This window comes from Pipistrellus kuhlii, unplaced genomic scaffold (genome assembly GCF_014108245.1).
Source record: "Pipistrellus kuhlii isolate mPipKuh1 unplaced genomic scaffold, mPipKuh1.p scaffold_m20_p_10, whole genome shotgun sequence".
NCBI lineage: Eukaryota > Metazoa > Chordata > Mammalia > Chiroptera > Vespertilionidae > Pipistrellus > Pipistrellus kuhlii.
In genome coordinates this window covers 29,894,352-29,921,511 of record NW_023425405.1, presented here as the reverse complement: position 1 = coordinate 29,921,511, position 27,160 = coordinate 29,894,352, and the positions used below count along the sequence as shown (strand labels likewise).

General features: G+C 34.2%; 1 protein-coding gene and 1 pseudogene across 3 annotated transcripts in view; both read right to left on the bottom strand.

Moving 5' to 3' along the window:
* CRPPA (CDP-L-ribitol pyrophosphorylase A) overlaps positions 1 to 27,160 on the bottom strand; it is a 157,116-nt gene that overhangs the window by 66,402 nt on the left and 63,554 nt on the right. For all 3 annotated transcript variants that reach the window (XM_036429281.2, XM_045578175.1, XM_036429282.2), the window contains 3 exons: positions 20,234 to 20,326; positions 19,663 to 19,755; positions 4,381 to 4,512 (listed from right to left, as the gene is read on the bottom strand). In XM_036429281.2, the coding sequence (XP_036285174.1) occupies positions 4,381 to 4,512; positions 19,663 to 19,755; positions 20,234 to 20,326 (318 nt within the window). The remainder of the gene's footprint in view (positions 1 to 4,380; positions 4,513 to 19,662; positions 19,756 to 20,233; positions 20,327 to 27,160) is intronic.
* Positions 95 to 2,380, bottom strand: LOC118714235 (annotated as a pseudogene).

Genomic DNA, 27,160 nt, shown 5'->3' with positions numbered 1-27,160 from the left:
AAGGTACCCACAAAGAACTTATTTTAAACTTTTAATTTTTTGAGTCACTAGAATATTTTAAACTGAGTTTTAGGGAAAAGATTATTTAGTGCTTTATTATACTGATATAGCTAAGAAACTAGCATATTCAATAAATTAACAAGTAATATCTTTATGATTAGAAAAATGCATATATATGGAGCATAACTAGAGTTATGCAAAGCATTTGTTAGTTTCTTGTGTCAGTAGAGAAAATATAAAGAAACTGAGTTGAAATAGTATGCAATAAGATGCATTTGTCAGTTATTGAATTACCAAAGAATTATCATTAACTGATTACAAACAGTATTGTAGAACATTTAGAGGAACTAAAAAAATCTATCTTAGCCTTTTCCAAATGACTGTTTCCTTAAAGGTGTTCACAAATACAGACATCTAATTTGTAAATTATATGAAGAAAGAAACTATAGCTAATTAATCATATACTATATTTTATACCAAGAAAAGATAGTAAGACTGAAATACTAGAAAAAAAACCACTAAGTTTAAATTCACCAAACACAGTCTTATTATACGTGTGTGTATTAAAGAATTCTACACAAACAAAAGCTTAACAGCATCATGTGTTTAAATAATAGACTTACATAATTCTATTTAACTATAAACATCATATACATCAACACAGTGAAAGTGCAGCCAAAAAAATCAAGACCATCTACATTATCAGAAATATCATGTCATAACAAGGCAGGTCTTCTTTAAGCCAGAAAGACCAGATGTGTAGCACAGATATTGAAGTCAATTCACTATATTCTCTCTTCCAAGAAGGGAGTATCATTAACTGAAAACTTATCCAAAGAAGCACTTGATGCTATGTCTTATGAAAAATGGCTAAAAATCTAGAAAAGCTTCATTAATCAGAGACTTAAAAGAACACGCAGTAACTATATAAACAACTTAATGGTTACCAGAGATGGATTAGATCCAGGGAAAAGTCTAATGTACGGGCACTTAAAAAGTTGTGTCTTACACCACCATGGAAAGAACAAACAAACACTCTTTTCACTAAACAGTAAACAGAAGATTCACCTTATATCTTTTCATATCCTTAGTGTTAAAGGAATGCCTTTTATGTAAGCACTTAATATATTATTAAATGGAAAAAGTAGTATTAACTAAATGGAAATATACTAGTAAATGAGTGTGGTTAGAGGTAGAGAATTCTTTACATAAAGCATATATGTGAGGAGTGTTTCCTAGAGTTTGTTTTATGGAGCATTAATCCCATGAATTATCTACAGTTAAAGGGTTACAGGAGAACATGGAAAATGGCACACCATTGTCTCCAATTTGAATAGATGAATCACTCATTTTGGATTTGTGAGAAGGCCTTTATTGAAGATGTCTGTTTAATTCTATTCCTTGATGCTTCCCATTTTTTAAACCATAGCCCCTTTTTAATGGCATAGCTACTGAACATCAGGGGATCTTTGGCAAATACTATTTAAGGTGGAATTATACACAGGACAGCTTGTTAGGCTAGTAAGAGTCAACTCACACCTGGGTCTTTGAGGACAAACATATATTAAACTTTCTCACAAACTTGAAACATCTTCATTATTGTTCTTTTAAGAAGGGTTAAGCTGCATCTAAGTATGCTATCTTTGCTTCCTAAGATTATGAGAGGCATATATCTTCTTTAAATCACAGCAATATTGTTTATTCAGTTGTGCTTTAGTCCAGGCCTGGGGACTTGCCCATGGTGCCCTTGATGTATAAGGACGGACGTGCTGCCAGTTCTTTTTTAGCAAAGACACCAGGAACTTGACAGCTATGAGGATGTTGTACACAAGCTCATCATCTATCACCTTCACATGGCCAACAGCCTCTGGCAGACAAAGCAACCTCTTCTTCTGGAACTTGATTATAGATTTCACTTCGTGGACTTTGGCCACCATGTTCTCAGTGAGGGTCAACAGGAAGGAACTTGCCAGCCTTCTTCAGGCCTGGGCCCAGGATTACAGGGATCTGCTTGATGAGAGACTCTACAGCCAAAAAGGCATCATACTTCTTGGCCAGCTTCTTGACCAGTTTCTTATTCTTGTTGAGTTTCTTCAGCACCTGGGTGTCCATGGGAGGATATTCAAGGCCTTGGCCTCTTTGCAGTGCTGCTGGTCCCCAGAACAATATGGACAACTTGAGGCTGGAGTGGATTTAAGCCTGACAGTGCCTGAGAAGTGTTTGTCCTTCTGAGGGTCATATTTCTTCAAGCCGATCTGCAGCTCCACTGTCTCCAAAAACTTCTGGTGCTTACACTGGTTCCCATGCAGAACTTCATGCATCACCTCCTTCAGAGAGTCCTGAGAGACTGCTGCTCATTGCTCCTCAAGTGGCAAAAAACAAAAAACAAAAAAACAAACAACAACAAAAACCACAGAAAAGACAAAGACATATCTTTTTTTTTAATTACTTTATTGATTAAGTTATAACATAACTCCTCCCCGCATGCCCTCATCCCTGTTGTCCATGACCACTGGTTAGGCTCATATGCATGCACACAAATCCTTTGGTTGATCTCTCTCCCTTACTTCCACCCTCCCCTACCTTATCTCTGAAGTCCGACAGTCTTATTGATGCTGTTCTTGTTCATCGGTCTATGTTGTTCATCATTTCCCCTAGATGAGTGAGCACACGTGATACTAACATATCTTGAAGTCCTTGCAGGATCATCTTCTCCCCACTTTTGGAAGCTTAGCAGGGAGCTGGCTTAGCAGATCCAACTTTGCTCAAAACAATGAAGCAGACACCAAGCAGTAGATAGCAAAGGTTCCTCCTTTCCATCAAGGCCACCTCTCCAAACAGGTAGCCTTCACAGGTACAGAGTCACATATATACTCAGTTGACTCCATTCCACAAATGTGGGAAAATGCCAGGGGTGGAAAAATGAATAGTTTTATTGCAAATAAAAATTCTACAAGGGTTACTAGGTTTAGCAAATAAAAACACAAGATGTCCAGTTATATTTAAATTGCAGAGTAACAACAATAAGTACATTCTATATAATATTTGGAAATACACACCCACACACACACACACACACACACACACACACAGACACACACCCAGCTACCGAAACGGCGGAACGGTTGAACACTGCAGTGGCCAACTGGCTGGATCCAGGCCCCAATCATCCTCGCCTCACCTCACCCCAAATTGGCCTCCCTCACCCCCATCAGGGACAGGGCTGGCTGGCCAACCTCCTGCATCCTCTCCCCACCACCAGCCCAGCCCCAGTGGCCCCCATTCTTGGTTGTCCTAACTCCAATAGCTCCTACAGCACTCACAGTTTACAATTCCATTATTCTAAGCAAAGTTTGCCTTGTTCTTCATGACTAACCGGAGGTCATGCTTTCATATTTCGGAAGCAGAGGAAACAAATTCAAAAGTTAAAGAAAACTGAGGGATTCACTAAAAGATAATCCTTATATTTATGAAAATTCTCTTGCTTCAAAAGAAATGTTACCTTCAGGCTAAAAAGGCACCTTAAATATTTCAGCAACAATAGCTGTTATTCATCATCCATATAACTTTAAATACCTGTCATTTCCTGGACAGTCAGTGCCAAATAATTTTTATTTCAAACAATTATAAAAGCAGTTGACTATTTCATTTCTTTGACTACTGTATGGTACTAAGAAACTCTAGAGCATTCTTCAAATTCCATGAAAGGTATTTATGTAAAAGGAAAAATCCACCTTCTCTAATGGGTTCTCCAAATAGTTTGATTTATAAAACATTTCTCTGCACAAACAATTTATTGATATAATGCTAATTTCTTTTACCTTCTCCTTAACTGACTTGCTGCTATTAAAAGACAGTGATGATAAGAGTTTTCTGTAATTAAATAACATGTCCTCTTGTAATCTGAATGCCAAGGACTGCTTTCAAGTGATTAAAAACATGTTCACCAACATCTTCAGCTTAACATAAAATAAATGATTCCAAATCATACAAATGGCTAAGAATTATGACATTAGGCTTACCAATTAAATTTTAAAAGTCCAGTTAAATATGGATTGCAAATTTTAAATTCCAAATTTGGAATATACTTAAATTATTTATTATCTGAAATTCAAATTTAACTGGGCATTCTGTATTTTTATTTGCATGTCTGGCATTTCTATGTGGGCCACCTAGTATAAGACATTTGCTAATTTTCATGTTTTCTTTTTCCCTATCAAAACACTTGTTTTCATTTTTCCCCTTGAATAGAGATAAGTAATTTTCCAGCTCTTATTTTCCTTATTAACACATCTCTTTGCTTTTAACAAAGTCAGGTTCCCACTACTAAATCTGTAGTCTATAGGACATACATTCTGAAGTGAACAACATTTTACCTACCTGTGGGTAATAAATGAGAAGTCCACATAATAAAATATTTCTTTCTTTCACCTCCTTTGCTAGTTCCCTAATCTGCATTAGGTTTTCCATTTTATGATCAAAATGTACTGATTTATAATCAAGAAAATGCACCTGCAAAATAATATAAAAATGAATAATTAGAATACTCTTTATTCATTTTTCTTTGAACATGTAACATTAAAGAAACTAAAATTATATTATAATTATTTTTTATAATTAACAATTTGTATTAATTTATAGTTAAGCATTATAAGCCATAAGTATTTAATATGATCAGTATATAATCTTTTATAAATACAGATGCAGTAAACACTCATAGAGAATAAAATGCTGAAAAACATAAAGTGCTAATATAATGTATAAAAACATGATTATAACAATTCACTCAACTTAAATCATAATTTATAATTTGAATCTAGGCAGGAGGTAAATATTTATAAATATCAGTATATGTTAAATGAACAATATCAATAAAATTTAAGCATGCTTAAATATATGAAGTTCTTTAAAATAATCCAATTCAAAGTAATTAATTTTATATTTGACAAATAATGAACTATTTCTTAAATTTAAAATGAACTTATACAGAATTATTTTTAGCAGTATTAAAATAATGTTTTCTTGAAATTATTCAAACAACTTTTTTAAACATTATTTTTAATTTAAAATTTAAGGACAGGGTGGTCTTTCATCATTTCTCTAAATTATTTTTTTTCCTTACTATTTTTCTTTTTTGAAATATAAAAGACATGCAACCTTAAAATAAGTAACTTAAAATGCAAATGCACTCTAAGAAGAACATTTAGTAATATATATATATATATATATATATATATATATATATATATATTCTTTCACAATACCAAGTTATAAAAACTTTTATGGATTGCAATTTGTTCAATGATGTACATTTATTAACCAGAAGAATTTTAAAGTATACTCCACCCTCTCCCCTACTAGTCCCTTCCCTTTGTCTCTACTCATTTATATGAATATACACTGTTTTAGACAAATGAAACAACAAAACATCATATCATGCTCTTTCTATAACACAGAAAATAATTTTTTTAGCAATGATAAACATACAAATGACTGAATTATAAAAACACAATTTCCAAACCCATAAACTTAAACATAGAAGGATGTTTTACCAAATTTCTTTGAGAAACTAATATATCAATAAAAAACGAATGGTATAAAGCAGTGGTTCTCAACCTTTCTAATGCCAAAACCCTTTAATACAGTTTCTCATGTTGTAACCACAAAATTACTTTCATTACTACTTCAGCGACCCAAAGGCTGAGAACCGCTGCTGTAGAGCCTAAGACCATGGTAAAAACCCAGATATTTACATTACGATTCATTAACACTAGCAATATTTCAGTGATGAAGTAGCAACAAAAATAGTTTCATGTTTGGGGTCACCACAACACAAGGAACTGTACTAAAGGGTCAGGGCATTAGAAAGGTTGAGGACCACTCCCTGCTATAGAGGCTTTTTGCATCCAGTGCAGCAATTGAGTTGAGGGTTTTTATGTTTCCTCCCATGGTTTTAATTCTTATGCTGTTTTTCTGGCTATTCTTATCTAGGAAAAGTTGCATATGATCCAATGCCTTCTACATTATATGGACCCAACTCCTTCCTTTATTAATCACATATAAATGAATTTTTCTTACAAAGATTTGTGCTGTAGCAAAAACATATAGGTTGAACTGAAGGACATGGTATCAGGGTTTTAAGACAGTTTGTTAAGGAATTTTTATTGATTGTTAGAGATGAAGGAAGGAGAGAGAGAAACAAACAAACAAACATCGATTTGAGAGGGAAATGTCCACTGGCTGCTTCTTGCATGCTCCTAACTGGGGATGGAGCCGGAAACCTGGCATGTGTCCTGATAGGGAATCAAACCCTTCAGTGCAGGGCACAACACTGCAGCCAACTGAGCCACACCAGACAGGGGACTGTACCATAGTTTTAAAAAGTTATCACCAAATCATGAGATGTCTAAACAGGGACTGGAAGACTTTCACTCCAGCTATCGATGGTAAGAAACAACAAACACTAGCTCCTTGGAAAGAAAAAATGTCACAGCACTTTTTTTTAAAAAAATCAGTAGGCCAATGCTGTTCACCACAGTCCATGAATTCAATTAAGGAAATGGTGCATGAAAGTGAGTTCTAGGCAAGCTATTTATACATCTACAAACTGCTGATGTTATCCCATCAAGCCAAGAATGTACTTAAATTATAGTGAAACTCAAGACATGAAGTAGTAGGACATAGAGAAGATTAATGCAGATCCTAGACTTGAGTAATTACTATATGCTGAACATTGTGCTAGCTGACATAATTAAATTTTAAAGAAACAGATACGGATGTTGACTTATAAAATGTATAATCATGTTGAAGAAGTAAGATGCATGTTCAAGTTCTCTTCTGCCAGACGGGGAGGCCTAATGACATGAGAAGCATAAGATAATTTCCAGCAAGTGTACTTCTTACTAACAAAACCATGAAACCGGAGCATATACTTTTCGTTGTGCTACTCATTTTGAACCTCTAAAATAGAGCAGCTACTTATCAGTTCCAGGAAAACTTTCAGTGGATACAACACAATCAATTCTAATTTTAAAAACTGGGCAGGTTTATAGGACTACAGCAGAGGGTTGTGAAATGATCATAATAACTCAAGAGAAATGTAAATGTTTTTGCCTTAATAAAACAAACTTACAGCTGGACAGGTTTACATCCATTGAAATAGAGCAAAACATTTCATTTGGTTGAGATCTTTGATCTCTTTTTGCACTATTCACTAATTTGCTACATGTAAATTACTGTAAAAACAATTGTTCCCATTTAGTATGCCATTCCTAACAGTCCTTTTTCCTGCATACATAAATAAAGATAAGGATCTCTTCTTACCCCCCATGTACATTTTTTTTAAAGGTAGCAAATTCATTCCTCTAAACTAGTAAATTGCTTAAACATATAACATGTGGGTAGCCTCATAGCTTTGTGGGTGGGCCAGGTTTCCACTCACGAAGTTTGGAAAAGGATTCTAGGGGCCTCCTATTTTCTACATTCAGTTGTACGTATGCTTTCTATTTCTAGCAACCATTTACTATGTCCCTGGTCCCAGAGAAATTCCCACTGATTTTTTTATACTTTAAAATGTGATTTTTCCCCCCCTCTTGTCTCTGAGGACAGATACATGAAATAAAGATAATAACGAATGTCACATACAATATTCTTTAAAACATTAGGAATGTTCCATATCCCCACATGTAACACTTCTCTCATTCCAGAGTCCGTGTCCATGTGAAGGCCCGCAAATGAGGGCAGGGTTCTTCTCCATAGGAGGGAAGAGAGACTCTTTGTTTATTTGACAAAGAAGAAAGTAAATTTGTGAACCATAAATGTGCATTCAAATAATGCACTGTTTAATGCCCACCAAAGTGGAAGGATAGTCAAAATTAAAGTTCTGGTAATTATCAAATAATTGAATTAGAATGGATCAGTAGATAGAACAGAAGTTCTCTGAATCCACACAATAGATACTGCAAAATTATCTACATATGTGTACAGAAAAGTAAATTGTATGAATTAGGCCTAGCATCTTCAAAACAGCCATTTTCAAAAGAAATAGGAGGGAAATCTAATAACCGATGAAACTGGCCAATACTAAGCGGATCAAAGTAAGAGTTCATCTTAAGGATTAGAAAACATTAGAAAAACTTTCATCTCACTTCAACTATTTATAAATTACATGGGTTCCATTAATGAAAATTGCTTTAATTTAATGAATTGTGCTTTTAAAAAGAAAAAAGAACAAGCTTTCAATATCGAATCACTGCATTTTACAACAAATTTAAATTAATGCTGTCATGAAAATCAACTCATACTTCTGATGAATAAAAACTAATTAAGTTATAAGCTATCATGGAAACTCAGAGCAAATGCTTAACAACCCAATTGTAAATCTTAACTGAATAAAAATGCCACCAAAACTAGTAGACTGAAAAATAATGACATGTAACAAAAGGTAGGAAATAAAATAAATGTACTTTGCATAAAATTATTTACCACACAAAATATTTAGATGTTTTTATTTATCCAAAGAATTTAAAATAAATGAGTTTTATATCAGTACAAATGTTACATTTGTGCACACGTTTTTCAAATCTTATTTAAAAGATCAAAGAAGTAATGAACCCAGAACTTTACATTTTAAACAGTCAATGGAAAAACTAACATTTACTTTAAAACATGTTTTAAAAAATCAAAATGAACATTTTTTTTCAGTTGCTCCACATAGTGATTTCTTCTAGAAGAACATAACTTTGCCACTGCTATATTATGTCACAATTAGCTGAAGCATTACATACTCTACAATTAACATCTGTATTCTCCATAAAATTTTTCAAAATAAAAAGTTAAAAGCAATCCAATGATTAATATGAAGCCTGGATTTGTTTAGCTAACCTTATTTTTAAGATACAACTATATTTATTAGATTTACTAATTTTTCTCTGAATAAACATCAATCAATCAAAACCAACTTAAAAATGAAAAATATATTAAAATTGATAGAAAATGGCATTAAGATCATTAACAACTGTGTTCCATGTATTCAAAAATCTAGAAGAATGAGCATGTCACGTAGAGAAAAGAAAATGTAAATAGTTCAAACCTAACTTCTGAAGTGAAAAAACGGGATCTGAGATTAAAAAATTAATAGCACTGGAGGGATTAACAGCATATTTGACATGACAGAAAATATGGTTAGTGAACTTGAAAATATAACAACAGAAATAATTTAAAATGAAACTGAGAAAAAGGAAACAAAGACTACAACTCAAATCAAAAAATAAAAGAAAAAAATAAACAGAGCCCCAGTGAAATATGGATCAACGTCAAACAGCTTAACATACAGATAATCAAAGTCCCCAGGGTAAGGAGAAGGGCAGAAAAAAATAATGAAAAAATAATGGCGGAATATTTCCAAGTTGAATGAAAAATTAAAAAAAATTTTTTTTTATTGTTTGAAGTAGTACATATGTCTCCTTTCCCCCCCCCCCCCATTGACTTCCCCCCGGCCTCCCCTACCTCCCAGTACATGCTCTCATCTGCCCCCAACCCCAGTGTTTTTATCCAGTGGTTATGCTTATATGTATATGTATAAGTCCTTTGGTTGATCTTAAAACCACGTAATACACCTTAAATAGACACAGACAAAAAAAAAAAAAAAAAAAAAAAAAAAAAATCCCAGACTTATAAAGAAGCAGAAAATAGGGTCCACAATAAGGAAATAAATACAACTGACTCAAAACTGAAAAAAATATATTCAAATTAAAAAATATATACTAAAATTATAATGGTATCCCATAGATTCCAAGGTTGAGCACAGAAAAAAATATATAAAAAGGACCCAAGTCAAACTTGTAGAAAAGAAAACTACAATACTTAAGAAGGAAAATGCACTGTATTTTTTTTTTTTTTTAATTCAGGCCTAGGCATGTCTGCCCACAGAGAATCGAACAATGAGATACACTTTCATGGCATATGACTGCTGAGCTCAACTGAATGGCCAACATGGCTAGCAAACATCTGCTTAGCACATGCATTCATGATGGGGTAAGAGTAAGCTGCTGAACACAGATAACTGAGTGAAACATCACATTCTGTTGATATATTGTAATCATAGCATATAAGTTTGAAGATAACTTTGTTCCATATTATATTTATGACAAGGCCACATCTATTTACTGGATCCAGGCTTCTGGATCCATTTAATTGAAGAGGACAGATTGCAAGAAAAGAGGGAAAAAAAACAACCCTTCAATTATTAATATTTTTAGTATCTAATGGGCCAATTAGTACATTTCACAATCCAAAAAATAAAATAAAAATGCAGAAGTAGACTAGGAAAAGAAACCTCCAACTATCTTCCATAATCTTTGATTCAAACTTTTGTCTTGGTCACAATAACCTAGTATTTCTTATTAATTAAATATATAAGTAAATGTTATCACATGAACTAAAATATAAAATTAATGTTTTTAAATACAAGTTTTTTACTTACTTAATATGATACTGTGAAATTAATATGGCAGTGATCCATTTAAACTTTATTATTTTGAAATTTAAAAAAAATGCCTCCTCCAAAAATGTTCGAAAGTAACCCCCTAAATTCAGTTTATAAGAGAAAAATTGTCCCACTTAGGAATGAGAAACATTTAAAGTTTAATCCTATATTTAAGAGTAAAAACAGAAAATGAATTAAAAGAACACAGTAGTCATTTATTGGCACAATAAGGTATACTTTCTAACCTGAACAGTGAAAGTAAGATTTACAAAAACTAAAAACAGATCATCTGTAAATTAGACAATTATAATGTCGAATGAAACAAAATTTCTTTTTCTAAAAGGCAAAATGGGGGGAAGGGAGGGGGAAAGAGTGAACTACCAAAAAGTAAGGAGGATAACATAAACCAAAATAGTGTAATTCATAATATTAAAATTTATACAGAGCAAATAATGTCCTGAAACCTCAGGTAGAACAGTAATATCGTCCTTAATAGAATATAGCTATTACTTGAGAAGTATTTCTATTTAGTTCCTCATTTCCAGCCTCCTTCATTTCTGCAAGTTGCCACAAAGCATCTATTTGTGGTAGGCAGCCCTGAAACAGGATGAAATAGGAATGTCAAGGCAAGTTCAAGTCCATAGTCATTTGTGAATGCCTGCTCACAATGGGGAGAAGAGTCTGAGCACAGGAGTATGAAGGGAGGACTCCAAAAAGAAATACTTTTGCACTGTCACACTCAAATTTTAAGGATAACTACAATCAGGCAAGCAAACACTAGAAAAATGGTGTTTCAGGGAGAATAACTCACCAGAGGAAACAAAGATATGTCAGGTAGCGGGGAACATGTGGGAACCACATCAGATGAGAGCCACCAGAGGGCAAAGTGTTCAGCGAGAGCAAGGACTGTAACATTAGCAAGAGCCCGCCCAGGCCCAGCCTTGATGATCTGACTGAGCTTTGTCCTGTAGATTTTAATAAGGAGGGCGGCTTATTCAATTTGCAATTAGCAACAGTTGTGATGGTGTCTAGGATGAGGTAAAAATTGAAACACAGAGACTTGGGGAAAGAGAGAGTTCCTGAGGGAACAAGACGAATTCAAAATTTTAAACTTCAAGCACTTGAACATTCCTGTGAAACCTTAGAGAAATGGTGAACACTAGAGATAAAAACACAGAAATTGGTACCTGAGCAATACTTTAAATCATGAGAATTGATGATTCAGGAAGTATATGTCCATTAAAGAAATATCTGACAGATATGTTCGGTCATGATACTAATTAGCTGTAGCAGATAGGTCATTTAGGAAAAAGAAATCTAAACGAAAGTTTAGGAAACAATGGTTCATGGGTACAATCCAGCCTCCTAGTTTTTTTGTTTGTTTGCTTGTTTGTTTGTTCGTTGTTGTTTTGTAAATAAACTTTTATTGGAACACAACCATACCAATTTTTAAAAATCTTATCCATGACTGCTTTTTCATGATAACAGTAGAGTAGAATAGTTGCACCAAAGACATATGGTCCACAAAGCCTAAAATATGTCCTATCTGCTACAGATATTATTACATATTTTCTTTCATAAGAAAAATGCACCAACACTTAGTATAAAGAAGTTATCTCAGATCCAGGCAAAGAAAATGGCCTGGGTTACCTCTGGCAAAATGAGAGCACACTACAAAATGACTTTTAAAACCCTCTTCTCCTCCAACAATGTGGTTTCTATTACTAGAAAAGGGCAAGTATTGACATCCCTAACGAACGTCATGTGGTAGAGTGAAATGAGCACGAGGCATAGTCTTACAGTGAGATAATGGCATCTGTGATAACCGGCTCTCAGGACTGCTCTGAAGATTAAATGGGATCATGGATTTTAAAGAAAAGAATGGTGATTCATTATTTCAAGTGCCTGTTGTTATTAACACGAACAAAAGTATACCAATAATATGCATTAGCAGGCCACATTTGTTGGGGGAGGGCTGAGATTTATAAATGTAGTGTGAGTTCCATCTTCTACAAATGGAAGAGCTCAACACACAAGATTACAGTTGGGAGTCTTGCTGGTTTAGCAAAAAAAAACCTCAGTACTCTGTCATTTCCATAATCACAGGAAACTTTAAAAAAATAGAAATGGATGCTTCTCCCTCAAAAGACCCAGAAATGGGAATAATACTCAAAGTATTCAGAAGAGACCTGGCCTGTCATTCCCACATAAGAATTTCCAATGCTGCCCTAGTTGGTTTGACTCAGTAGATAGAGCATCGGCCTGCAGACTGAAGGGTCCCAGGTTTGATTCCAGCCAAAGGCACATGCCTGGGTTGCACACTCGATAACCAGTAAGGGGCATGCAAGGGGCAGCAATCAATGATTCTCTCATCATTGATCTCTCTCTCTCTCTCTCTCTCTCTCTCTCTCTCTCTCTCTCTCTCTCTCTCTCCTCCTCCTCCTCCTCCTCCTCCTCCTCCTCCTCCTCCTCCACCTCCTCCTCCTCTTCCTACTCCTCCTCCTCTCTGAAATCAATAAAAATATATTAAAAAAAACAAAACAAAACAAAAAAACAGAATTTCCAATGCTGACACTAACATCTCACAACACTTTCTGCATCCCACCCTAGCAGGTACCAGTGAATCAAATACCCCAACATTTAATTAGAATAAGGTAAGCTTCAAAAGCCCATAAAATAAAACATCTCATGCCAGGAAAACTTCATCATACTAGACTTTTCAAAAGTATCACACAGACATTTATTATACACGGGGTTCAAGCCAAAGCATGTTTGGAGCAAAGAGCTTTTTGCACTGGTTCCATCACCTTTCTATGCATTCAATAAAGAACAGTCAGGCTTCCCAGAAAACTGTGAAAGCATATTTGTATTAGCATATGTATTACATGAATTTATTATTAATTACAGACAGATAACATTTAATTTTAAAATGTTAATGGTGTTAAAAATATGTAGTTCTATCTTTTTAAAGAAGCAGCATATTAAGCTAAAGAATATTCCCATTATTTAGAATACAAAATCCAGTACACACACACACACAAAAAAAAAATAACAAAATTCCCAGCCATATTTTTTGAAAAATTGAGTGACCAAACCAGTTGTTCAATTTCTTTTCTCAGGCTAAAATTAATGTAAGCTCACTGACAAAGGAGGCTAGTTTCATTTATTTTGCCTCCTGTGCATTTCATGTTAAATTTTATGCACTGATTTACTAGGACAGCCCTGGCAAATAAATTAACAAATTAATACTGCTCATCTGACTAAGCTCAGTAGACTATTTAAAATATAAAGATGAATAGTGATCCCAAGTCTGGTGCTTAATGGAGAAAGATAATTATTCATAAAGCGGAGGAAAAGTCTTCTGCAATTCATTTATTTGCACATTCCACAAGAACATAATTCTATCTAAAAATGAACAACCAATTTTCACTAACAGAGAGAATACTAGAAATGTGTGTCCTAAGAAAATCATGTCTTTACACATCATCAGTTGCATAAGCTTCACAATTAATCTTAGAAGACTTCTATATCCCACAACACAAACTTTCCATTGACTACTGAGTCATAAGCAAAGATCTCCAAACTTAAAATAACAGTCAATTCTTTCTATTCAACACCTTCTACAAGAATGACTTCTTTCCTCATCTTTGTGTTAGATATGAATTCTTTCATAACTGAAATTGTTAAAAGGTATTTTAAAGCATAATTCTTTAGATTTTTATTATCGATTTAGGCAGGAAATACCTGAGACTTATAATATTAGCAGAAAACATTTGTAGAATTTGTGGAAGTGATTGCATTTCTGCCACTGTAGCTGTGTACAACCATGAAAGAGAAAAATGCAAAACATCCTAAGATTACAACATCCAATAAAGTTATACTTTTCTGAAGGACAAAATCAAGGTACAGGTACAGTAGCAACATGATTGAGATGGAAGTATTGTAGAAGAGGTATTGGGACTTACTCCATGAGTCATTCATTGCCTACTAAATACACATAAAATATCCATTCAAAAATACATACATATAAACTAGGGCTCTGTAATATATATGTATAAATGTATCATTACTTTTAGAAATATAATATAAAAGCATATAGATATAAATTACTCCAATATGGAGGCAGTAAGAATTATAACAGCTCTCTTTTGTTTGTTTTATAAAAATTTGTGCCATAATAACACGTTTTCTTAGCCTAGTGGTAATAGGGTTAACAGGAGGACACATTCATAACAAAGAGTTAAGTAAAAGTTTACAAAGATACATGTCCATATCACATGGTTTAAAAATTAAATTCAATAAGGCTCAATACCCTGTGAAGCTAAAGTAAGAACTCGTTAGCACTTAAAAGAAGGAATGTATATGTTTTTTCAATTGTCATTTGTTCTTTATTAGGGAGAAATATTAAATACATATATGTGTGTATATGTATATTTTTAATCTTGTTCCATCTTATTATTTAACACATAAAAGTAACAAGTGCATTTGATACACTGCATATTGGATTGATTCTGTTCCTGGCTTTGCCATTGGTGAGTTGTAGAACCTTCTGGAAACAATTTACATCTCTGTGACAGTTACCCCAGATGTGAAAAGTATCAAGTGTCAATAGATGATGGTTTTCTATTTCCTATTGTTTTTATTTGCTGACATGTTGAAATAGATATATTTTGAAATATTTTAAATATCATATATTCTGATCTGTTATGTCAATAAACTATTTTCCAGTAACTAGAACTAAATTAGGCACTTTTGAAGGTTTATTTAAGTTTTTCAAAGATTATAATCCCATATGATAATTTATGTTTTCTGAAGTGAATTCATGAAAAGATTCTTATCTCTCATAAAGCCCCAATAAAGTTGTCTAAATTGTCAAAGGAAAGAACTCTTGTATAACTGTTCAAATACCGTATTTTTCGGACCATAAGACGCTCCGGACCATAAGACGCACCAGTTTTTAGAGAAGGGAAATGAAGAAAAAAAGATTCTGAAACAAATAGTGTCCTAAAATATTTTATGTGCATTAAAACCCAACATCACAGTCATAAACACATGTAATCAACCCTGTAAAGTAAACAGCAGCATTTAGAACCATTTTAGAGCCGGGCAAGCACACAGAGACCACACAGAGCCGGGCAAGTAAAAAAACTTTTTTTTAAAAGTATATGTGTAGGCTATATTTGGACCATAAGACGCAGGGACTTTTCCCCCCCACTTCTGGGGGGAAAAAAGTGCGTCTTATGGTCCGAAAAATACGGTAGTTACTGTAAAATCATTTTGCTGTAGAAGAGTGGTAAACTACTTTATGAAGTAAAATTAAAGCGTTTGCTTCAATGTTGAACTTCTATTTAGATTTGTTGTCAATTACTTTGGGCTATGTTTAATGAGAGAAAAATAGCTTTAAATAACAATATACTGTTCCTTATCTCATCTGACAGTTGTACCAAGGGATATTTTGTAAAAATCCTACAAGATCCTAATAAATTAGAATCCCTATTTTACTTTCTAAACTTGTGGAGGTATCTTCATAAACTTGACTAGAAAACAGTTGTAGTTAGTTTTGTCTCCTGAAACTCTCTTATTATCCATTGTCACACACAAAATAACAGATCATTCTAAGCCAAGAACTGAGCCTATAATTCACTCTTGGCACTTTTGAGTTTTGTTTAATTTAGACAAAAGCCTATGTTCTTTGGAGTAACTTTGATATCAGAAATTTTATGAAATTACCTTATACTATGTTGATACATTCAATATATTATTTTTCTAAATATCTGTTCATCATTATTTAATTAGTAAACAAAACACATGATAGGAGTAGAAAATAGAAAACTGAGCATGTCCCAGGTTGATGGCTATTGTAGCAGGTGATTTCAAAAAGAGCTTCCAGATAATTCCCTTGAGACTTGCCAACTGAAAGGTGTTAGCAGTACTATATACCCCCTAGTAACCACAAAGAAGAGAAGGCTAAGAGTAACTTCAGTTAACTCAGGATAAAAACTTTGGTTCCATGATAAATTAATAGGACAGACTCAACAGCTTCGGAAATCACATCTGAGCAGTTCTCTCAAACATAACTGCTGCGCTATTTAACTGTACAAAAGAAAGTATTGTTTTTCAATGTTTATAAGGTGTTCTTGTTAAAAGACATAGAAAGGATTCTGAATTTTTAAAATATCTTTATGCCAATCAGTCACAAATTACAAGGTTGCTTGTTTTCTGAGGATGTATTTCCCAAGGCCTAAAATTAAAAGGCTGCATAGGATACAAAATAGACAATCACAGATTCTCTGAGAAACAGCACTTATAAAGTGACCCCATCAAACTATGTCTGCCCACTTTAATGCTGGCATGGATTTTAGACAAAATCGTCAACAGTCCTGTCAGTCAGTCTCGAGCTGATTGCAGAAATTCAGAAAATTCTGATAATTCAATATAATTACAATGAAATTAAGTTACATCTACCACGACATAGGATGTCATTAAGTTGATCAAACTAATATTGGTAAATTCCTTCAATCATAGTCAACACCATCAACAAATGAGAACTTGGCAAAATTACACAACTTAAAATATATAAAAAGAAAATAAGAACAGAAGTCCAAAAGAGCATGTTGAACATCCAAGTATTAATAAAGGAAATGTTTATATAACTAAATATGTCCAAAATATTTTTCAGAAATGATCACTTGAAGAAAATCACATTATCATATAATGTCTATAAGATTATGCAAAAAAAAATTATTTTTGCAAACATAACCTAATTTTCTTTAATAGAAGATAAAATAGGAAAATTTAAATAAATATATTAGTTCTTTTAGGATAAAGTCCCAACTGTTTTTTTCTACTCTTCAAATAAAGTTTTGTTCCTTTCTTTAAGTAGTTCTTAAAGCAGTAGCCTCTACCTATACCAGTTCATCTTAGATATGAAAAACCTTCTATACTTACTGTTTCCTAACCCATTTCATGTCCATGAAAGCCAGAGAGAATTTGACATTGTAACAAACAAAACCCATGCATAAACTGAAGTGAAATCTAACTATGGTAAATGTTCATTCTTTACTCTACTTTCCCAGTGATTTGCTCCATCCTAAGGATATAGATTTTAGATATGTTCCAGTGACATTTTCCTGTTGATTTTAATAATAACCTTAATATCAGCACACTGAGTCTACCTATGCAATAAGAAAGTAACAGTGTATAAATATTAATTATAATAATTGGAGTAACAACTGTCCAATTTAAAGTAAATCTTTTATAGTGTTTATAGTATGTAGATTTACAGTATATAGACTTATATTCACACTAGTTCTGAAAGAATTTTCCTTTGTAAATAGAGGATTGTCCATCTTTCCCCTTAGTTTGATACAGAACACCAGGTAGTCACACAAATTCTTGCATTTACTGGGATACATAAAATGAAACTCAACAGAAGCCAACAGAAAATTGAATTCAAATATTTACAGAAGCAATACAAAGGACTGAGGTTGAGATACAACAGCAGAAAAGAAACAGAAGAACCAATAGTTTAAAAACTGACTTTGCATGTGTGTTTGATAAAGAGAGGAAGAAGAAAAGGGTAGAACAAAATTTCAGAAGTGACACAGATTCCCACCCACCTGGGTACCTGCCACAGGGGCATTGCCACTAAGAAAGTCAACTTGATGGGAGATAGATCGGAAATGCCAGGTGTGAGAAGATAGCGAAGGAAGTACTTAATAGAATGTTGAAATATGTATGACTGAAGCTGGGGAATCAGATTAAAGCAATGCAAGTACACTTTGAGTCATCTCATCCAAACTGGAAATAAAAGGAGCTAGACTATTAAATGAAACTAACATTGTGTGCCATCCAGTGGCCCAGTACTGTGATGTCAACTAAACTTTGCATGCACTCATTTTAATCCTTAAAGATTTAAGAGGTAGAGTTATTAGCCTCATTTCTAACGTGAAGAAAGTAAGCCTCATAAAAGTTAAGAAACTTAATGAGGGAACTGAGGTATTCTGAGATCCAGGCCTTACCCTCATCACAGCACTGTGCTGCCTCTTCAGAATAATATCTGGGAACATGGACCAAATGAAATCTCTAAGCCAGTTATAATGTGGAGAAAAGAAAAGAGAGCCAAACACAGAATTCTGAACTTACCATTATCCTACAGAGCCTTAGGGCCTTCCAGCACTGGGTACATTTTCATCATGTTCTTAGAAAACTTCAATGAAAACATCTATTAAAATCAGCCAAGTGGAACTTGGGTTTCCATAATCAGCAGGACCCAAGCAACTTATCCTTGGGGCATATCACCAAATACAACAAACAGGGCAGTGAACTAACCCTCCTTCAAATGCTAATTTGTTTCTACTTCCACAGCTTAGTCTAAAGTTTCATCTTTATAGTGCGAGTGATCTTTATTCTGTATTAATGATCTTACCAACAAGAATTAAATTTCCACACTATGGAACAGGCCTAACCTTCAGGAACATAGCAACTGCTAAGTGCTCGTTTGGAGAATTTCATGTTGGGAACCCCCTCCCACATCAAAATGCTGCAGACCAGATTTGGCTCCTCATCCAGTGTGGCGGGTCAGGCACTAGTTTTCTTTCTTTTTGCTTTTGCTCTCTGATAGCCCCCTCTGCTACCCAAGTAAATTCTTTTAGTCTTTCACAGAGAGATTTCTCCAAAAATTGTAAGGGCTATTCTTCTAGGAATTCTCTTTGACCCGTTGCTCACTCTACTTTTGCTGTTCAAGTAACAGAGATGAAACGACCTAAGAGTAAATTTTCTTTCATCTTTTTTTTCTCTCATTTTTTTTTTTTAAGTTCAGTATTTCTTCTCTAATGGGATCCTGATAATATGCTAAATAAAGCTCTTTTACATTATCCAAACAGCTAGTCAATGCAGCAATACGTTATGAGACTTTGATAAAAAAAGAGAAATGAAATTAGTCCCTTGCTAGGTTGAATTACATTGTTTTCCAATCCTGTCGGTTCAACCAAATAAGGATATGCAGTCAATAGAATTCATAGTAAGAGAGTAAGTTCAAGAATCCACAGGGAAGAGTTTCTTCTATGGGGTTTGAATGGAATTCCGCAGTTTGATGGAATTGTGTTAGACAAGAAATTGAATTTCAAAAAAAGAAGCATATGTTTGAAGAGAAAAATCTGCATTAATTCACTTACTGAAATAACAATGACAGGATACAAAACGGAAAGATGACTCTCTTTAAGCATATTCACTAGTTTCTTGGTTTCTTCAAATTCAGAGGTCATAACCTGAAAGACCAGAAAGGTAAAAAAAAGGTGAAAAGAAGTTCTTAAAATATATAAAAGTTAATTCAAGGAGAAAACATGGAGAACTTCTATACAATCACTCAAATTATTTATAAAGCTCGATTTTTAATTTTTAATCAGTTTTAAAGAGCACCCATAAATTTATACCTATTAAATGTGTATTAGTTATTAATTTGAACCTGTGTTGTCTTATCTGCTTTACCAAGTACAAAACAGAAAACTGAAAATACTGTCCAAGGAAATATCACCATCTTCTCATGATGAGGATGATGAGGATTAGCTTGTTAGAAAATGTTCTTCTCCTATTTCAAAAGAAAACTTCCAAGTACATATCAAATGACACAACTCACCTGTCAAAACCTTAAAATCAAATATTTACTGATCAAGACACATAGGTTCTCTTCCCCATTACACGTGTAACATCCCCAAGTGCTTTCGGTCATTTGTATTTACTACTTACATTCACGCAAACAAAACTGTAGCATTGCTCTAAGATGATTTGCTGGAGATCTCTGCCAGCATGACACAGAGGCCCAGATGTGACTTTCACATGCTAGGAGAGAAAAAATAGAGGAGGAAAACAGAGTTTACAAATTAGATAGAAAGACCAAACATGAACATAAATAACTTTGTTATAAATGAATACAAATTTGCTGTAGACACATAGAGCCAAGGACCATATGTAAAAACAAATAATTCAGGCTAAAGTTTATGGAGTTATCAAGAGAAAAAGCATTTGAACTAGTTTGTAAATAATGACTATTATTTTAGCAAACAAGAATATTGGGAAATTATTTCAGATAAGAAAAATAGGTTAAAAAGACACAGGATATATTCCCATACAGGCAAGTAGTCGGCAGTTTTTCTTACACAAAGAATGTATTGCAGAGAATGTTGGAATAAAATTGAAAGGTTGGTTAGCTTGTTGGAGGATTCTGGAAGCATGTTAAATTACTATAGTTACAAAGAACAGGTTTAACAAAACCTGGAGTGACTAGAAGCCAGGAAAGCAATAAGAACTTATTATATGTGAAAGAGAAAAGAGTTGAACTAGTGAACTAGGGCAATGACAAAAAGATAAAAGAAGAGGCAAAGAGATAATTACAAGTGGTAGCCCCAAACTAGATTTAGAAGAAATGGTACATATATTACAAACACTTACCTAACAAGATTTTTATTCCATATAGTTCAATATTCTAATTAATTTATATTACAACTTAATTATGAGACAAGGGATCTGTTTAGTAATGTGTGTGTGTGTGTGTGTGTGTGTGTGTGTATTACATGAATGTGTGTGTAATTCCTTTTAGATTAAATCTAAAATTGTGGATTTGTCATTAAACTACTCCAGATCTACATATATTCTATTCAAATCTTAACCATCCAACTTCACTCTTCAACACAAATATTCTTAAACTCGAAGATCACAAACACAGCTCATTCTTGCCTGTGATGGCCATCCCATGTTGACTTCAATATGTAGTGTTTCCTTATTAAAACTATTATGTAAATATATATTTCCTAAACTTGATTATGAACAGTTAATAAATATAAGCTCTTAGAAAATAGGATATAGATAGAAAGCACAGTACCCAGCATAAGTTTTAGTTGTTCTTCTTCTTATTAAAATGTATTTGCTCTACTATTATGTATAACTAAATTAAAAGCTTCATGAAATGCATGTGCAGTGTTTTTACAAATGGTATTAAATATATAATCATTTTGTATCCCCTTAAAAAAAAAACACAAAACAAAATTATAATTTTTTCCTTCTTGAAATTGAGACTCCTTTAATAATTGTTTCCAGTTAAGTGTAATTATTTTATTTGGTTATATTGCTTTCCTTCCAAGCACAAACAAACAGTACTTTCCATGCTTGAGTAAAGAAATTTAGAGATTACCTAAATATAGCAAAGGAGTCTTTGACACCTTTAATAAACAAAGGCTGCATTAGACAATGCTATTAGGTTGTTTATGAAAAAGCTCTACAGCATCATCTTATGCTGTCATTCCTAATGTTTCCACACTCACACACAACAAATGGAACAATCTGCTGGCTAAAAGAACTCCTTGTTCTGTAAATATTTTGGTTCAAAGAACATTTAAACAAAATTTAAAACAACCTTCCAATGTGTTCAGTAAAATTGAAGTATACAAAAAATAAAATGAAATACTTTCCTTACATCATAACAAATAAGAATTTAGGGAAAAAAATTAGTGTTAACTAAATGCAGACATCTGCATATTCAGAATATTACTTAAAGCACGAATTTTAGGAAAGAAGATAGGCTGTCAACAAATGTTTTCCATTTCAAGAAGAGTTAAGGCTTAACTGAGGATAAGAGGCTTTGGTTCATGTCCCATGAGTCAGAGGTTCAAAAACCTTTTTTACAGACAGAATATGTTGGTTAGATCATCTCTGAATCTGAATCCCTCAATTTTTACCCCTTCCCCTTTAAACAATGGCACCAATGTGGGTATAAAGAAGGGAATTGGAGAGAGATGCATTTGCATTCTATCCTGTAAACAACACTAAGAATTAAAAGGTTATGGTGGTCTGGGGCTGGGGTGTGGGAGAAATGGGGAGATGTTGGTCTAAGGGTACAGAGTTTCAGCCCCACTTCTAGGGATATATCCTAAGAAACCTGAAACACCAATCAAAAAGAATGTGTGCACCTCTATGTTTATAGCAGCACAATTTACCATAGCTAACGTCTGGAAACAACCCAAGTGCCAACTAGTAGATGCATAGATAAAAAAGCTGTGGTACATTTACACCGTGGAATACTGTGCAGTGCCAAAAAAGAAGGCTCTCTGACACTTTGAGACAGCATGGAGGGACCTGGAAAATATTATGCCAAGCGAAATAAGCCAATCATGGAAAGGCAAGTATCATATGATCTTACTTATACGTGGTCTAATGAACAAAATAAACTGTTGAACAACACAGATCCAGAGAGAATGAGGCATGGAATAGACTGTTAAATCTCAGAGGGAAGGTGGGAGTGGGTGGATGGGTGGGGGGAAAGAGATCAACCAAAAAACTGGTATGCATATATGCATAACCCTTGGACACAGACAATAGGATGGTGGAGACCTGGGGCCGGGGTCCTTGGAAAAAAATAGGGGACACATGTAATTCTTATAACAATATATATATATTTTAAGTTTCAGTTATGCAAGATGAATATATTCTGGAGTTCTATTGTGTAGCATGTTGACTGTAATTAACAATACTGTATGTATATTTGAAATTTACTTAGAAAGTAAAGCTTAAGTGTTTTTTTTAAATAAAAAAGGAAGAAAACGGTAACTATGAGGTGATGGATAAGTTCATTAGCTTGACTGTGGTGATCATTTCAAAGTGCATAGTAAAATATCAAGTTGTATATCTTAAATACACACAATTTTTATTTGACAAAGATACCTTCATAAAGCTGAGAGGGAAAGACGTTCTATAATGCAAACCCAGGTTTTTGAAGGGACCCTTCCATAGGGTCCCTTCAAAATGACTGCTGCCCACTGAAGGCTCAGACTGGCCGTCAGCTCATCAGTCACTGACTTGATCAGAGCTGTCTCCAGCCTGTGGGTGCTGCACCTGGGCCTTCAGCCAGAGGATAACAGCCAGGGCCTCCTCATCTTTATTCTTAGAATATTCACCTAAGATACTCCTTTAAGTAGTACTCACTATTTTCAAATTTTGAGTTGCCAATTAAATTTTTCTTCATGGTTATTTTTAGACTTCTGTGAAGGTTTTGCCAACCCAGGATTCAGCGTTTACTGTACTGCTTTTATTTTTATTTTATTTTATAAATATATTTTATTGATTTTTTACAGAGAGAAAGAGATGGATAGAAAGTTAGAAACATCGATGAGAAAGAATCATCGATCAGCTGCCTCCTGCACACCCCCCCACTGGGGATGTGCCCGCAACCAAGGTACATGCCCTTGACTGGAATCGAACCTGGGACCTTTCAGTCCGCAAGCCGACACTCTATCCACTGAGCCAAACCAGTTTTGGCTTATTTTTATTTTTGAGTTAGCTTTAAAGCATTATTTTGTAGTTATGAGCATGGCCTCTGAAGCCAAGCTCCCTGGATGTGAATCTAGCTCTGCAACAAACCTGCAGTATACTCATTAGGAAAAGCAATAGTTCAAGATGGTTTGGAAGATTGGTTAAATTAATAGGTGAGATTTAAGGATTAATTTTTACAGGAATTCATCCCTATAGGTTAGACTCCTGGAAAGCTTCAGAGAAAACAGCTTTCAGGCAACGAATCTCGGTAGAGTTTTGAGGTAACAAATCAACCAGGTTCCTCTGCCGCCATGTTAAATGGATCTCCAACCACAAACACTGAGTTGCTGAATCATACCAGTGGCCACTACAAGACTCACACCCTAGCCCCATGGTCGGAAAACTGGCGCTCGAGAGCCACATGTGGCTCTTTGGTCCCTTGAGTGTGGCTCTTCCACAAAATATTTGCCTGGGCGAGTCTATTTTGAATTAGTGGCATTAGAAGAAGTTTAAGCTTAAAAAAATTGTCTCTCAAAACAAATCTCAAACTTTTTACTGTTGATATTTGGCTCTGTTGACTAATGAGTTTGCCGACCACTGCCCTAGCCTGTTGGATAGACCAGGAAAGTGTTGATATTCTCCCAATCCTAAGTGCTGGACAGGAAGAACAGCTCTAGAACCAAGCTGCTGCCATGGTACTCGGTTGTTGAATCCCAGTTTCTTACCACACCCAGGGAAGGGCTGATGCTTCCCTAGTAATTCAGCTTCAAAGCCACACTACACCAAGGTTGGAGTCTAACATTCAGCGTGGTAGACCCATTTGCAATGCCACGTAATGCACTGGATGCTGTCTCCATTCCTGAGACCATACACTTTTCCTCAATACCACTGTTCTAAAGTCTAAAGTCTAGTGTGAACGCGGCTATGTCAGCCAACCTAGTACATATTGCTATATTAAATGTTTGCTATTATCACTCTACTCACTTTCATTTAATCCCCACTTCTGATAATTCCCTTTGAAGGCCAAGTATTGTTCTATGCAAAAGTATAGGAATGTTCAATGGAAAAAATAGCCTTAATACTAACAAACCTGAGCACAAAAAAGTCAAGGTTTCCATAATATCATACAGTTATGTCAAAATCTACATAATATCTAAACAAAAAAATTAAGCTGCCAAATGCACATTGATTAAAGTTTATTTTTTCCATTGAATTTTATCACAGATGTAAAGTTACATATAACTAATGGACAATATTGCAGCAAATGAAAAATGACTAGGGTAGCTCATATAAATTGTGTTTGGCAGGCATATTTTGTAAATATCATCCTTTTCTTCCAGGATGATAGGTTAAAAAGGTATGTGCAGCAATATAACCTCTTTGTGTTTTGTAGTAATGCATAAAACATTTGCAAGATGAGAACTGGCAAGCTGACATAAACAAATCTTATCTGTCTTAATAAAAAATCATGAAGAATAGAGTATCCTATCCACTGATGGTTGAGCTTCACTCATTCAATGAATAAATATTTATTGAAAGCTCTGAGCCAAACACTGGCAATAAACTAAACAATGCTTCTGTGGTCATAAAGCTTACATCATATTGGAAAAAGGAAATAAAGTTTACACCTATGTCTCTCCAATTTCATTATGTATAAAAATAACTGGGAATTTATTAAAAATACAAATTTTTATTCAATTAGATGTGATGTGGAGTCTAAGCATCTGAATCTATATACATAAAAGCCTAAGCAACTGAACAACCAAACAACCGGTCAACCAGTACTATGAAGTGCACTGATCACCAGGGGACAGACTCTCAATGCTTAGGATCGGGCTCCCTCCTATCTGGATCGGGCCTGCAGGGACTGGACTGAAACTGGCTATCCAACATCCCCCAACAGGTGCAGGCTTGCATGAGAGCGCAGGCCAGGCCGAGGGACCTCACCAAGGCACAAATGTGTGCACAGGGCCTCTAGTTTATAATAAGATACCAACTGATTGTTGTTATAACTGGCCCATAACCACAGTTTGAAGTAGCAAGATATTAGATCATTTGAACTCTCACCTTACCATAAAAGTCCTCTTTCATTTTCAGTAGACACATTTACTAAGGAGTGTGCTTCCAAGAAGCAATCAGAAGATTTCTTTGACCTTGACTACCATAACTTCTGCTTTCAGTAGCCCCTAAAATAAATCACCTATATCTTTATTAAATCTATCAGTATGACAAACATAAGTGACTAAATTAAAAAATTAATTACTTCAACTGTTTTCCCCTTCAAATTCTTGCCAAATTTATAGCACAATCTAATTTACATTTATAAATTTTTTCTAAGTCATACAGACACTACCCAGATGCGCACAGCAGTATAATTAGAACCTGTTTTCCATATAAATATGCCCTAATTAAGTATGTACAAGTAAATTATATTCTAGTCAAAATGTCATTAATTTGAAATTACTAATTAGAATCCATGCCAACAAATATTGTTTCCAATCAGTTTTATAGATGATTTAATTTGTCTACTAAAGACTATAGTTTATTTCATTTAGCTATATATTTATATTAAATTACAAATATGATATATATAGTTTTATCCCCTAGCCAATTTAAAATTGAGTGTTCATTAAATGAAATAGGTTATATTAGCAGGTGAGTGTGGGCGACTTTGTCCTTAGGGGAAATTGAGCAGTCAGGAAATATTGTCAGTTGTCACAGTGGATTGGAAGCAGTAGTGGGGCATGGTAGGTAGAGAAGACAGGGATGCTATTAAATGTTCTGAGTCGAAACTGGTTTGGCTCAGTGGATAGAGCATCAGCCTATGGACTAAAAGATCCTAGGTTTGATTCTGGTCAAGGGTATGTACCTTAGTTGTGGGCACATCCCCAGTAGGGAGTGTGCAGGAGGCAGCTGATCGATGTTTCTAACTCTCTCTCCCTTCCTCTCTGTAAAAAATCAATAAAATATATTTTTTAAAAATATTCTATGAGCATGCACAGGACAGCTTTCAGTGCAAAGAATTAACTGTATCCAATGCCATTAGCACAGCTGTTGCAAAATTCAGAGTAAAAGAATTCTAGTTTTTAGTCTTGAGCACTTATTCATGAACCAATAACTGAAAAAAATAGCAGTAATATTCTAGTGACTTGAAGACTTTAGTATAGTGGCCATCCTTTTTACTTGGGAAATACCAACACTGCATTTTACCAGGCAAATGTTTAATGTAATTTTATTTTTGTTTTAATGTAATTTTATTTTTTTCATTTTTAGTGTAATTTTAAAATGGTAAATCACAAGGGTAACAAGTATGTTCAAAATAGCTAGATGAGGTATATAATAAAAAAAAATAAACTTCATCTACTATCTAGT